The sequence below is a fragment of the Odocoileus virginianus genome, chromosome 2, assembly GCF_023699985.2.
Source record: "Odocoileus virginianus isolate 20LAN1187 ecotype Illinois chromosome 2, Ovbor_1.2, whole genome shotgun sequence".
NCBI classification, from domain to species: Eukaryota; Metazoa; Chordata; class Mammalia; order Artiodactyla; family Cervidae; genus Odocoileus; species Odocoileus virginianus.
Window position 1 is genome coordinate 93321289 of NC_069675.1, and position 13734 is coordinate 93335022.

General features: G+C 44.8%; 1 protein-coding gene across 6 annotated transcripts in view; it reads left to right on the forward strand.

Annotated features, from left to right (window-relative positions):
• The window catches only part of GARNL3 (GTPase activating Rap/RanGAP domain like 3), a 157378-nt gene that overhangs the window by 67976 nt on the left and 75668 nt on the right, over window positions 1-13734 (forward strand). For all 6 annotated transcript variants that reach the window (XM_020874724.2, XM_070453072.1, XM_020874723.2 and 3 more), the window contains one exon: window positions 4325-4399. In XM_020874724.2, coding sequence (XP_020730383.2) covers window positions 4325-4399 — 75 coding nt within the window. The remainder of the gene's footprint in view (window positions 1-4324; window positions 4400-13734) is intronic.

Consider the following 13734-nt stretch of genomic DNA (forward strand, 5'->3'; position numbering starts at 1 on the left):
GTGGGGCGATGAAATCAAATGGCCACCTTGAGGGAAGTGTCGTCTAGCTGTGTGTCTGGCTACGATTCCATTACTGTGGAAGATGGTGAGAATGGATTTTGGTGGCAGCCAGAACTCAGCACCACATGGAGAGACTCGAGGAAGGCTTCTTGGTTGTGCAGTATTGGACATTTAGATGGGTTCTGGTAGACGTTGTGTCATTGCCAAGTCCAGTCTCCTTCCAACAAATGGAAGAGTTTATAGATTTTTAAGTTTTAATTGGCCGGATCAGAGGCTCATGAGGAATAATAGAAGGATAACTACTGAGGGAAACAGCTCTTCTGTCCTATTAAAAGGGTCCCCCCCCCCCACAGTATTATTTTTTTCGACCTCTCATTCACTGGAGCACTGTTCCCTTTCATGTCAGCTGCTGGACCAGTCCCCATCCGCACCAGCCTCCATGGCACCCTCGGCTTTTTTTACCCAGCTGCCCGAGCCCACTGTGAGGTGGGGAGTGGGTGGCAGGGCAGGGGAGCTCTGGGGCTGCTATTCCATGTGCCAGCAAGAGTCACATCCCCAGTGGGACTGGTAGGTTGCCTTCCCACCTGCTGCCCGAACACCCGCCCACACAGCAGATAGGTCTTGGCAGTGTGAGCCTAGCAGTGTCAGTCTGACCTGCCAAATTGGACAGTTACTACTCAGGTTGCCTTTCCCTTGCACCACGGTGATTTGGTCTGTCCTTCACCTTGATCCTTCTTTCAAGACAGACCGGGTAGAATCTCTGAAATCACTTATGTGAGTAATGAACTTTCTTTGGTTTCCAGGACTGGAGGCGATCTTGCACCCAGTCTTCTAGACCTTTGGTCATTTCCATAGGATTTGGCATTCATCTATTGATGGATTTCCTGTGTAATAAATATTTAGTATCAGTATTATGTCAGGCAATGAGCATAGCTCTGGGGATACAGTGGTGAGAAAACAGTCTTCCTGAGTTTCTCAGAGGGAGTGAGGAGAGACAGGCATGAATCTGGTAGTGGCACAAAAGAACATCAGTCAGGACCCTGAGCACCCCTCTGAGCCTTTCCGGGGGCCTTTTCACAGGCATTGAAGTCAGGGAAGGGGTCTGAGAAGTGGGGACTGTGGTGGAATTGAATGATGAGGCATTCACGAGGGAAAGGTGGGAGAGGACCTTCTAAGTGAGGGGTTCCCATACATGTTCGTCCTCTGGTGGGAAGGAAGGGGCTGCCAGGATGGAGCTGGGGTCACGAAGCAATTGGATTTGTAGATGCCAAAATCCCTGCTCTTTGGTGTGAAGCGTGGTTTGGAGAAAGGCGATGGTAGGGGGTCTTCAGGCCAGTTAGGAGGTGCTGCAGTCACCCAGGGGAGAGATGACAGCAAGCTTATGGAGGTGGTGGTGGGGAGAGCGCTGTTAGGTGGAGGCGGGAGTTCAGGGAATTTGTGATGATTATTCAGAGGGAGCTGAATTCTTTCTAACCATCAAATCATTAAATATTTCCTCCCTTTCTTCTTCTTGAACCTTTCGATCAAGATGAGCATGAAGCTTCTTGTTCTAATCTCAGCCAAGGAAAAGGTCATCATAGCCTGTGCCTGGCAGTGTCTGGAGTATAGTCCACCAGTCTGTACATTTATTATGCAAATGAATGAGTGAATCAGTGATTGACCATCAGCCCTTCTCCCAAGCTTCAAAGTCCTTGATAGGAATCGCTGCTAGAGTGAGGAGTATGTCTACCAACCTCTAATGCAAGGATGTGTGCGTCACCCTCTCTCTTTATACACCAATGGCAGACATTAGTAATTGATTGTGGCTCTCTTCTCTTGCCAAGGCTTCCCTTGTGGCTCAGCTGGTAAAGAATCCGCACACAGTGCAGGAGACCTGGGTTCGAGAAGATCCGCTGGAGAAGGGAAAGGCTACCCACTCCAGTATTCTGGCCTGGAGAATTCCATGGACTGTATAATCCATGGGGTCTCAAAGAGTTGGACACGACTGAGCGACTTTCACTTTCTCTTGCCAAATCCAGATGTGACCTCAGAATGTACAGAAAGCTGTTAAGCTCACTTACTGTTTGTTACAGCAGCCAAGGGGACAGACATGTGAGACAGAGCCCAGAGAGTTCCAAATGCAGGTCTTCCAGCCGTCCTCTCCTATGGCGTCATGCTCAGCATTCTTGCCTCCTGGCAATCATGTGTGATGTACACGTGGCGTAGTGACAACCAGGGAAGCCCATCTCAGTCTTGGTGTCCAGAGGTAGATCTGATACCAAGAGACCCAAAGCCCCCACCATACTCTCCTGTGTGGCTCAATAGTCGCCAGGGAAAGAGACACTCATGTAGGACATTCCCAGGGCTTAGAGATCACCTGCCAGGAGCCAAGAATAAAGGTCAGAACAAAGGTATCGCTCTCTTTTATTTAAAAAAAAAAAAAGGATTTATTTATCTGGCTATGTTGGGTCTTAGCTGCAGTACATGGGCTCTTCATCGCAGCATGTGGAATCTTTCGTTGTGGCACTTGGGCTTCTCTGTCTAGTTTTGGTCCTTGGATTCCTGGGTGTGCAGATCTGTAGTTTGCAGCACCTGGGCTTAGTTGCCCCATGGCACATGGGATCTTAGTTCCCCAAGCAGGGATCAGACCGGAGTCTTCTGCATTGGAAGGTGGATTCTTAACCACTGGACCACCAGGGAAACCCCCAGACCTCTCTCTGGGCAAATTAAATTCTTTACTACAAAGCCTCTATTGCCCATTTTCAGTTTATCAACAGTGTAATGATCAGATGACATCAAAGCTAAACATATATATAAAGCTTCTTAGTGTTTGTTTTTAAAGTTATTTTGCAGGGTATAGGTTAGGTATAAAAACTGTACCTTATTATGGACATTCCATGGAGGATGGTTAAGTAGGGTAAAGGTCAGAACAGGCTTCTGAAATCTGACTGCCTGTGTTCACATTGCCTGCCTACCACAGACTAAATGTAATCTTGCCTAATTATTTTAACCTTCCTCTGCCTCACCTTCCTCACTCATAAATGAGACTAATGACAGAATCTACTTTGCATTGTTTTATGACTCAAATATTAAGGCCAGAGGAATATATGGTACATAGAAGCTCTCAGTAAATATTATATTCTATTATTTTTGTATTTATCATGGGAAAAGTTTACCAGTCATTTTCAAACAGGTTTCCTTGAAAATAAGTGAAATTTTCCACATATTTTCACACCTTCATGTCTCTTAAACACAAGTTAGAACATGAGATAATCATTCTTAAGAAACCTTGTATCTTTTCACTGAGTGAGTCTTGCATTAGAGTTGTGAGAAGTGCCCCACTGGGCAAGCATGTTCTAATGGGTCTGGGATATGGAAATCGTTGGAAGATCTTTGCTGCAAATTTTTGGGCAGATTTAAAAAGTTGAAAAAAAGACATGTCATTCTCCCAAGTTGCTACTGAGAAATTCAGACAATTTAGGAGAAAGTAAGTTAAATCTTGAGTCAGTGATTTGAGGACTGATGCCCAAGGCCTGATTTCCTCTTAACTCGTGGGCTTCCCCGATGACTCAGTGGTAAAGAATCTGCCTGCAACGCAGGAGGCACAGGAGATGCAGGTTTTAGCCTTGGTTGGGGAAAATCCCCTGGAGGAGGGCATGGCAACCCACTCCAGTATTCTTGCCTGAAGAAAATCCCATGGACTGAGAAGTCTGGCGGGATACAGTCCATGGGGTCGCAAAGAGTCGGACAGGACTGAAGCGACTGAACACAAGCATGTCTCTTTCTGGCTTTGAGCTCCTTGAATGAAGACTATTTGCAAGAATCACATTGCTGGAGCTAAAATACAATCTGCCTGCCTTAGAAAGGGCTAATTGGCCTTTTGGAAACTGAAATTGAATGAAGCACAAGAGCTGTCTGTGATGTTGGAGCCTTGAGTTTCTGCCAGCCATTCATTGTTTTTTAGGCTTTCCTGTGAAGGCAGATGAACTTGAGACTTGGCTTTCGGTTTTGCCATCTGTGAGCTGCACTTGTCCGCCTGTGACGCTTATTAAGGTTGATTTTCAGGGAGCGTCCCTTCAGTGCTTTTCCGTGTTGGAATATGTTCAAATTTAGATTTGATGCTCTTACTGTCCACTCTCGTGGGCTAGGTGTTCCCCACTGTTCAGCTTCCTAAAGACTGTGGGGCCACCTGTATGAGAACGTGACTGACAGCTTCCAAGAGACCGTCAGTTTCCAGATTGGGCCCTCCAGCTCTTGCTGGATCTGACTTACTTCTAGGCAGATACAGACAGATGGAAGGGGCGTTGTAAACAGCTTCCTAACTGAGTCCTCTTTTGTTCCTCAGCTTATTTCCAGCGATGCTGATGGAGCCATCCAAAGGGCTGGAAGGTTTCGAGTGGAAAACGGCTCTTCAGATGAGGTAAGGAGGTCTGTACATCACCAAGCACCTGAGATACGGCCGTGAGCAGCCTGTGAGCCTCATTTCCGCAGAAGACCTGCCTGAAGGGAGCCCGGGAAGGGTCAGTAGGTCTCTTCAGAGCTTTGCTGGAAGGGAAAGTACCATCGTTCTTTATATGGAAGGTGCTATTAACAGGGTGAGGGTACCTTTTGAAAGATCTGTAATAAATCTAGGGAAACACAGGAAGATGGTCTGCCAGAATGGGGCCAAAGGCAAATTCACATCATCTTTGTGAATGGTCCCCAGAACCCCAGCTCTTCCCCTTTCCTGGACTGGTCAGCTTGGCACTACCATGTGAGCAATGTCGAGGTCCAGAAGAGAGAGGCAGAAATGACTGTGATTATGAAATGTCATATTTATTCAGAGAGGACAGCAAGAAAGGAGACTGTCCCTGTCTGCCACCACCTGGGCCCTAGCCCTCTTCCTGGGCTCTGCTGGTCATCCGTGCGTAGGCCACAGGGCCTTGCCTCACTGGCCTTTCTCTGTAAAAACTCCCATCGCCCAACTCCCCTGGTGGCCCAGTAAAGAATCCTCCTGCCAGTGCTGGAGCACTGGGTTCCATCCTTGGCCTGGGAAGACCCCACATGCCTAGGAGCACTTAAGACCGTGTGCCGCAACTACTTGAGACCGCCTGTGCTCCACGACAAGAGAAGCCACTTCAATGAGAAGCCTGTGCACAGTCATGAAGAGTGGCCCTTGCTTGTCGCAACTAGAGAAAGCCTGCATTCAGCAACAAAGACCCAGCACAACCATAAATAAATAAATCTTCCACTGTCTGCTCCATCCCTAAGTGCCTACCCCAAGAACTGCAGAGTGCTAAGCCCCTCAGCTTTCTCTTCTTTGCTGCCTCTCTGAGAGGTAGCCCACTGCAGTGCTTCAGCAGCCCCAGCTTTGGCATCATGCAGGCCTGGTTCACATGCCAGCTCCCCCATCTCCTACTTGTGTGACCCTAGGCAAGTAACCAGCCTTTCTGAAGCCCAGATTCTTCATCTGGGAGAAGGAAACAGTCTTAGGATTGTTGAGAGTATTCAGCGAGCTGAGCTTGTAAAGCCGCTAGCACTCTGCCCAGCATACAGTGAGAGTTCAGTGAGTGAGGGCTGTAATAGTAATCATGGTTGTTGTCCATCCCATAAACAGTGCTGGGTGGCCAGCCTTGCCCTCCTGACTGCCTCCTTAATCATGTTCTTGGTGATGGGCTATGAATTTAACTTGAAAGTCACAGCATTCAGGAAGTTGTTGCTCATCTTCAACTCTGCCTTATCTTAGCAAAGCCCTTCACCCAGACATGGTACCTTGCCTTTGCTGGGAGGCAGAAGGGGTAGTCCCCACTTGGACTGAACCCCCGAGTAGCTGCCCACATACTTCTTGTCCAGAATGATGTCAGTTGACCTGCAGAGAAGAAAGAACTCCCAGGGAAATTTGCTTCTGAAGCTTGGAAACAGCCTTCCCCCGGTGGTCCTGCTCGTGAGACAAGACAGTCCTATCTTCACAGAGTCAAGCAACCAAGGGTGTCCCAGGAGCTAAGTTGGGAGAAGAAGCATAAAGTGCTCTTTATCCAGTGCTCAGAAAACTAGCAGCCACCACACTGAGTATCTACTTGGAGAACTTAAGTCCCAGAAACCCCAGAGGTCGCTATACCACAGCACATCTTTCTGCTTCCAGCATTTTACAGAACTTCAGCCCAGCCTGAAATGAACAAACTGTACTGGCTTGCCCCATCTGACATAAATACATCTTTGGCTCCTGCCAAGACCAGTGTCTAGAGGAAATCCATACCTCCCCAGAAAGACCTAAATGGAGCCTTCGTGTGATCCTAAGATCGCCACATACTTTGGTTATCAAACGCTCCTCACCTGGCCCTGTCTCTTGGCCATGCCTCACACCAGAGGACAGGGTCAGGGACTGGAACTCATCTATGGTGGATCATGGGCAGCAGTAGTTCTAGAGTCAGGCTCCTTGGGTTCAAATCCTGCCCCATAATCCACCAGTAGTGCAGCCTTGGGTGGTTCACTTAACATCCTTGAAACCATTTGGTGGAGTTACTGATTTAATAAATCCTTGTCGTCTGTTTTGTTTAAAACACAGTCCTGTCTCGGATTGCCTCTGTGGGAAATATGATACCAAGGCTCAGCTATTGTCTTTTGTTTCCACCAAAGCCATGAGCACGAGTGCTCTGTTGGAGCCCCTTGGCTGGTTTTATATGACCACAAGCCAGCCTTCCTGTAATTTGCACCTCCATCTTGTATCACCTGAGTGGTTTAAAAAGTCTCAAGCTGGTCTTCAGTTAAAAGCGCTGGACAGTGCTAGCACCCTGCCTGATAAAATATCATGGAGGAACCTGAGACTCAGAGGGAAACAAACCTGCAGGCTCTGAGTTTGTTAAAGCAGTTAGTGCTTTAAAAGACTCAATACAGCTGTCTGAAGTTTTTCAAACCGGTGAACAAATTACAAAGCAATTTCACTATTGAGTCATTTTTCCTCTTATTATTACAATTTAAGAGTTCTTGATACAGTATGGGTAATAGGCCTTGATCAGATATATGATTTGCCAAAATTTCCTCTCAATCTGTAGGTTGTCTTTTAACTTTCTTGACTGTTTCCTTTGAAACATAAAAGTGTCTTTAATTTGATAACACGTAGTTCATCTATTTTTTGTATTGTTGTTTGTGCTTTTCGTGTTGTATCTAAGAAACCATTGCCTATTCTAAGGTGTTTTTTTTGTCACTTTTTGTAGTTTGCTTTTCCCTTCAGTTAATGTCAAATTTGTTTTTTATTTTTTTAAACATAGTATAATGGTTTTATCATCTATGGCTGATAATTCCCATATGTGAGGTTTTTTGGTAACCCTCTGTCTGTTAGATTTTTCTCCTGGCATACACCTGGCTCATGGTGTACTATTTTTCTTTGTGTTTGGCTGCCTGATTGTGTGCTGTTTGTTGTTCTTGAAGATGACTTTTTAGGAATAATGGAAGACATAGGATGAGTTGCCCCTTGGTAGAGCATGTGATACTGCAATTTAATAATAAGAAATATATCATTTGGTCCTTGAACTTCTTCCTGGCACAGAGCTCCTAAAACCCTTGGGATTTTCTAGTGAGAGTGATCATGATGTCTTTAGGAAAGCCCCTAAGTTTTCTAAAGATGGGGTCTGGTCACTAGAGGAACCAGCCACGTGATTAGAGGGTTAGAACTTTCAGTCCAACCCCAACCTTCTGGGAGGGGAGAAAGGCTAGAGATTGAGTTGAATCACCAATGACTAATAATTTAATCAATTGTGCCTGTGTGACGCAGCCTCCATAAAATCCCAAAGGACAGGGTTTGGAGAGCTTGTGGATGCATGAACATGTGGAGATTCCAGAAGAGCTGCACGCTCAGAGAGTGTGGACACTACACACTTGCCCCACATCCACATACTTTGTCCTGTGCATCTCTTCCATCTGGTGGCTCCTGAGTTATGTTCTTTTATAATAAACCAGCAATCTAGGTAGTAAAGTGTTTCTCTGAGGTCTGTGCTCTAGCAAATTAATCAAACCCAAGGGGAGAGTCATCAGAACCTTAAACCTGCAACCAGTTAATCAGAAGCACAGATGACAACCAGGATCTGCAATTTGCATCTGAAGTTGCAGATAACAGAAGCAGTCTTGTGGGACTGATCCCTTAACCTGCGGGATCTGACCCTATCTCTAGGCAGACAGTGTCAGACTTGAGTTGAATTACAACTGGTAAAGAATCCGCCTGCAATGCGGGAGACCTGGGTTCAATCCCTGGGTTGAGAAGATCTCCTGCAGAAGGGAAAGGCTACCCACTCCAGTATTCTGGCCTGGAGAATTCCATGGAGTGTACAGTCCAGGGGTTCGCAAAGAGTTGGACACGACTGAGCAACTTTCACTTTCACTAAGCACCCAGGCCATGTGGGGAAAAACCACATATTAGAATCGCTCTCAGAATCAGAGGAAGGATTTGCTTTTGCTTTTGCCAGACACCTTGAAACTAAATTCCCAGCTCAAGACTTTTAAGCCACCCAAGTAATACAGGATGGAGCTGCAGGTTTACATGAAGGTTGGCTTGTGGTCTCAGCACCTCAGAGACACTACACTCAGCATGGTGGCAGCCTTCCTTGAAGTCTTTAGGAAAGAAGTGGTCCTTTCTGGTTCACTTTTTTTTTTTTTAATGGTTCTTTTTAAAAAATATGTATTTGTTTATTTGGCTGCGTCCCCTAAGATTTGCTCTCCACTGCTGTCGACTCCATCACAGACTCTTGGCAAATCAGCACAGACCGTGGACCATACCTTCTAGCTCCAGAGTTCATCTAGGCCCATCCCCCACCCAAGGCATGAATCGCTGCTTTGCAAACAGTCAGCTCATCTGTCCCTGCCTAAATATATACTATCTCCAGGAATGGAAACTTGATCTCTCCTTGATAGGTTTTTGTTCTCTCTGGATGCCAACCAGTTCCGACACCAACTGAGTTGAGTCTCCTACAGCTCAGTTCAGTTCAGTACAGTTCAGTTCAGCTAGCATCAGACTCCATGGGTTTCAGGCTCAGTTCCACCAGCTGCCCTCACTTCAGACACCCATGTCAAGTATTGGGTCCCTACACATCCATCTGACTTGGTTATTAAGTCAGAGGTTCCCGTAACCCCCCTCCTCATGTTCAGTAATTCACTGAAGTGACTCTCAGAACTCAGGAAAGCACTTTACTTACCATACCCATTCATTAGAAAGAATACAACTTGGGAACAGCCAAACAGGAGAGATTCAGAGGGCAGGGGATGGGGGGCGGGGTACAGAGCTCCTATCCCTCTTTGGGTCCACCATAGTCCCAGCACCTTGATGTCATCACCAACCCGGAAACTCACTTAGGTGTGGTTGATTAAATCATTGGCCATTGTTGATTAACTTGATCTCCAGCCCCTCTCCCCTCCCCAAAGGCTACAGGGTAGGGCTGAAAGTTCCAAGTTTCTCATCAAGCTTGGTCTTTTGAGCTGCCAGCCCCATCCTGAAGCTAGCTGGGGGCCCACCAAGAGTTGCCTCATTTGGACAAAAGATGCCCCTGTCACCTTTATTACTCAGGAAGTTCCAAGGACTTTAGGAGCTCTGGGTGAGGAACCAAAGACCAAATATATATTTCCCATCGTACCACAACTCTGAAGTTCATTCCATTTTTCAGTGTCTCTCATTGCTAGAAAGTTCTTTCTATTGAACAGCATCCATCCGTCTATATTTTCCACTCAGAGTTTCTATTTATGGTTTCTGGAGCCTGTAGTGTAAGGCTGAGCCTTCTTCCACATGACAGGCTTTCCAGCATTCCAGGACATCTGCTGTTTTTCTCCTAAGACATGGACTCAGTTCCACTTATCATCACCCTTGACACTGCTTCTTGACACATGTGAAGAGCATGTTAATGGATCTTTTAGGTGGAAGTGCTCAGGAATGAACAGCTAGCTCCGGGCTCGCCCCACACCACCACGGAGACCGACTCCTCCTCTTCCTTGCTATGCACACGCTCCTCTTTTCACGACGCCTGAGGACTCATTAGGCATCTACAGTATACTACCCCCACCCACACCCCTACCCCAGTCTTTTCCATGTGTGCTGTTATTTCTCTGTGAGGCAACTTCATGGTGCAGTGGAGACGTATTGGAGTCAAACAAACCTGGGTCCAGACCTCAGCTCCACCACTTACCAGATAAGGATTCAAGGTTGCTGAGCCTCCATCTCCTACTGGATAAAAAAAAGAGAGAATTGCTACTTTATAGCACCTGGCCTTCTCCACCATGTACTTGTGCAATTTGTGTTTGTACCTAAGTGTAGGATTTTACAGTTGTCCAGGCTGAATTTAATCTTATTTGTGTGTCCCATAATTGCTAATTGTCAAGTTTTTTTTTTTTGACATCTTGATCTGTCATCTGTTAGCCAATAGGCTAACCCCCCCCTCCGAGAATCTTATATTGCCTTCAGATGTGTTTATCCTGCCATCTGCGTACTCATTCAGGTTATTAATTAAAATGAGTTTGACCCTCGGGTAGATCACTGGAGACCTCCCTTACAGCTCACTTGTGTGTAGCAATTAGTATATAATGAAGCAGGGGGACAGTCTTTCAGCTTTTTACAGGTATCTTCCTTAGCACAGGGATGGTTCTCTTACACACTGCTGTTGTTTTAGTCGCTAAGTTGTGTCAGACTCATTTAGGATCCTGTGGATTTTAGCTTACCAGGCTTCTCTGTCCATGGGATTACACACTGTTGGGGGACATGGAAATGAGTACAATCCTTTGGGAAGGCAATTAGTAATTATTAAAGATACATATACTGAAACTTCCCTGGTGGTCCAGTGATTAAAACTGCACTGCCAATGCAGTGGGTGTGAATTTGATCCCTGATTGGGGAATTGGGATCCCACATGCCACGCAGCATGGCCAAAATATAAAAGAAAAAATTCATATGCCATTTGGTCAGAAGTTCTACTGCTAGGATGTGCATTGAAGCATTGTTTTAAAATAGGAAAAAAAATAACCAGGAAACAACCTTAGTTTCTATCAGTAGAGGAATGATTTTGAAAATCATGATATATTTATACAATGGAATGCTTAGTAGCTGTTAGGATGAGGTAGCGGTAAATGTAATACCATAGGAAAATGTTTACCATACAGTGCTAGACTTAAAAGCAAGCTCCAGAATGGTTTGTTTGATATCATCCCATTTCCTTAAAAACAGACAAAAAAGATAAACATGCTTGCCAATATGCAAGAAAATTTCCAAAGGGACATCTTAGAATTTAATAGTAATTGCTTCTGGAGTAGAAATGGGAGGTCAGGGAAGAAGTTAGAGGACCTTAACTTTCTACTTTAGGCCCTTTTATGTTTACATAGTTTTTACATCTATATTCAATTGAAGTGTTTAATTTTTTTAAAAAGCTATGTAGTTGTTTAAAAGAACAAGGTAGACTGTAGGTACTGACAGGAATCTTCCTAAGATTTTTTATTAGTGAAAAAAGTTTCAGTGTAGTATCTACAATACTGTCCCATTTATGAAAGCAGATTATGTGTGTCTGTGTACATAAGTATGTATGTGAATGTATGCACATATGTATAAACACATTTTTGTGAATGTATAAAAGGACCTGAGACTATCCAAACCAATCTGATTACAGAGTTATTATAGGGAAAGAAAGTAGATTAGGACATGGGGGGGTGGGAGAGAGAAATTATTTTAATTTCATGTGATTTCACTTTTTTCAACCAGCTTATATTTATATTTGCAAGTCAACATTTTTTAGTTTATTATTTTAAAGATCCATCTTTTATTGCCAGTGTTCTTTTGCAATTTAGCCTAGCAAGTGAGGGAAAGTCAGCTTAAAACATTCGCTCATTAATTAAACGCACTCTAGAAAGGACTCTGAAAAATGACAGGCATCATATGAAACTATGGCTCTCATTTGTAGTTTGAGTGCTTGTGTTATGTGGACTCCCTCAGTTCAGTTCAGTCGCTCGGTTGTGTCCCAACTCTTTGCAGTCCCATAAAATGCTGCATGCCAGGCCTCCTGTCCATCACCAACTCCCAGAGTCCACCCAAACCCATGTCCATTGAGTCGGTGATGCCATCCAACCATCTCATCCTCGGTCATCCCCTTCTCCTCCTGCCTTCAATCTTTCCAACATCAGGGTCTTTTCAAATGAGTCAGCTCTTCGCATCAGGCGGCCAAAGTATTGGACAGCTTCAACATCAGTCCGTCCAATGAAAACCCAGGACTGATCTCCGTTAGGGATGGACTGGTTGGACCTCCTTGTAGTCCAAGGGACTCTTAAGAGACTTCTCCTACACCACAGTTCAAAAGCATCAATTCTTCGGCACTCAGCTTTCTTTATAGTCCAACTCTCACATCCATACATGACCACTGGAAAAAACTTAGCCTTGACTAGACGGACCTTTGTTGATGAAGTAATGTCTCTGCTTTTTAATATGCTGTCTAGGTTGGTCATAACTTTCCTTCTAAGTAATAAGCGACTTTTAATTTCATGGCTGCAATCACCATCTGCAGTGATTTTGGAGCCCAGAAAAGTAAAATCAGCCACTCTTTCCACTGTTTCCCCATCTATCTACCATGAACTGATGAGACCAGATGCCATGATTTTAGTTTTCTGAATTTTGAGCTTTAAGCCAACTTTTTCACTCTCCTCTTTCACTTTCATCAAGAGGCTCTTTAGTTCTTCACTTTCTGCCATAAGGGTGGTGTCATCTGCATATCTGAGGTTATTGATATTTCTCCCGGCAGTCTTGATTCCAGCTTGTGCTTCATCCAGCCCAGTGTTTCTCATGATGTACTCCATGTAAGTTAAATAAGCAGGGTGACAATAGACAGCCTTGACATACTCCTTTTCCTATTTGGAACCAGTCTGTTGTTCCGTGTCCAGTTCTAACTGTTGCTTCCTGACCTGCATACAGGTTTCTCAAGAGGCAGGTCAGGTGGTCTGGTATTCCCATCTCTTTCAGAATTTTCCACAGTTTATTGTGATCCACACAGTCAAAGGCTTTGGCATAGTCAATAAAGCAGAAATAGATGTTTTTCTGGAACTCTGTTGCTTTTTTGATGATCCAGCAGATGTTGGCAATTTGATCTCTGGTTCCTCTGCCTTTTCTAAATCCAGCTTGAACATCTGGAAGTTCATGATTCACGTATTGCGGAAGCCCGGCTTGGAGAATTTTGAGCATTACTTTACTAGCGTGTGAGATGAGTGCAATTGTGCTGTAATTTGAGCATTCTTTGGCATTGCCTTTCTTTGAGATTAGAATGAAAACTGACCTTTTCCAGTCCTGTGGCCACTGCTGAGTTTTCCAGATTTTCTGGCATATTGAGTGCAGCACCTTCACAGCATCATCTTTCAGGATTTGAAATAGCTCAACTGGAATTCCGTCACCTCCACTAGCTTTGTTTGTAATGATGCTTCCTAAGGCCCACTTGATTTCACATTCCAGGATGTCTGGCTCTAGGTGAGTGATCACACCATCGTGATTATCTGGTTTATGAAGATCTTTTTTGTACAGTTCTCCTGTGTATTCTTGCCACCTCTTCTTAATATCTTCTGCTTCTGTTAGGTCCCTACCATTTCTGTCCTTTATTGTCTCCATCTTTACATGAAATGTTCCCCTGGTGTCTCTGATTTTTTTGAAGAGATCTCTACTGTTTCCCATTCTATTGTTTTCGTCTATTTCTTTGCATTGATCACCGAGGAAGGCTTTCTTATCTCTCCTTGCTATTCTTTGGAACTCTGCATTCAAATGGGAATATTTTTCCT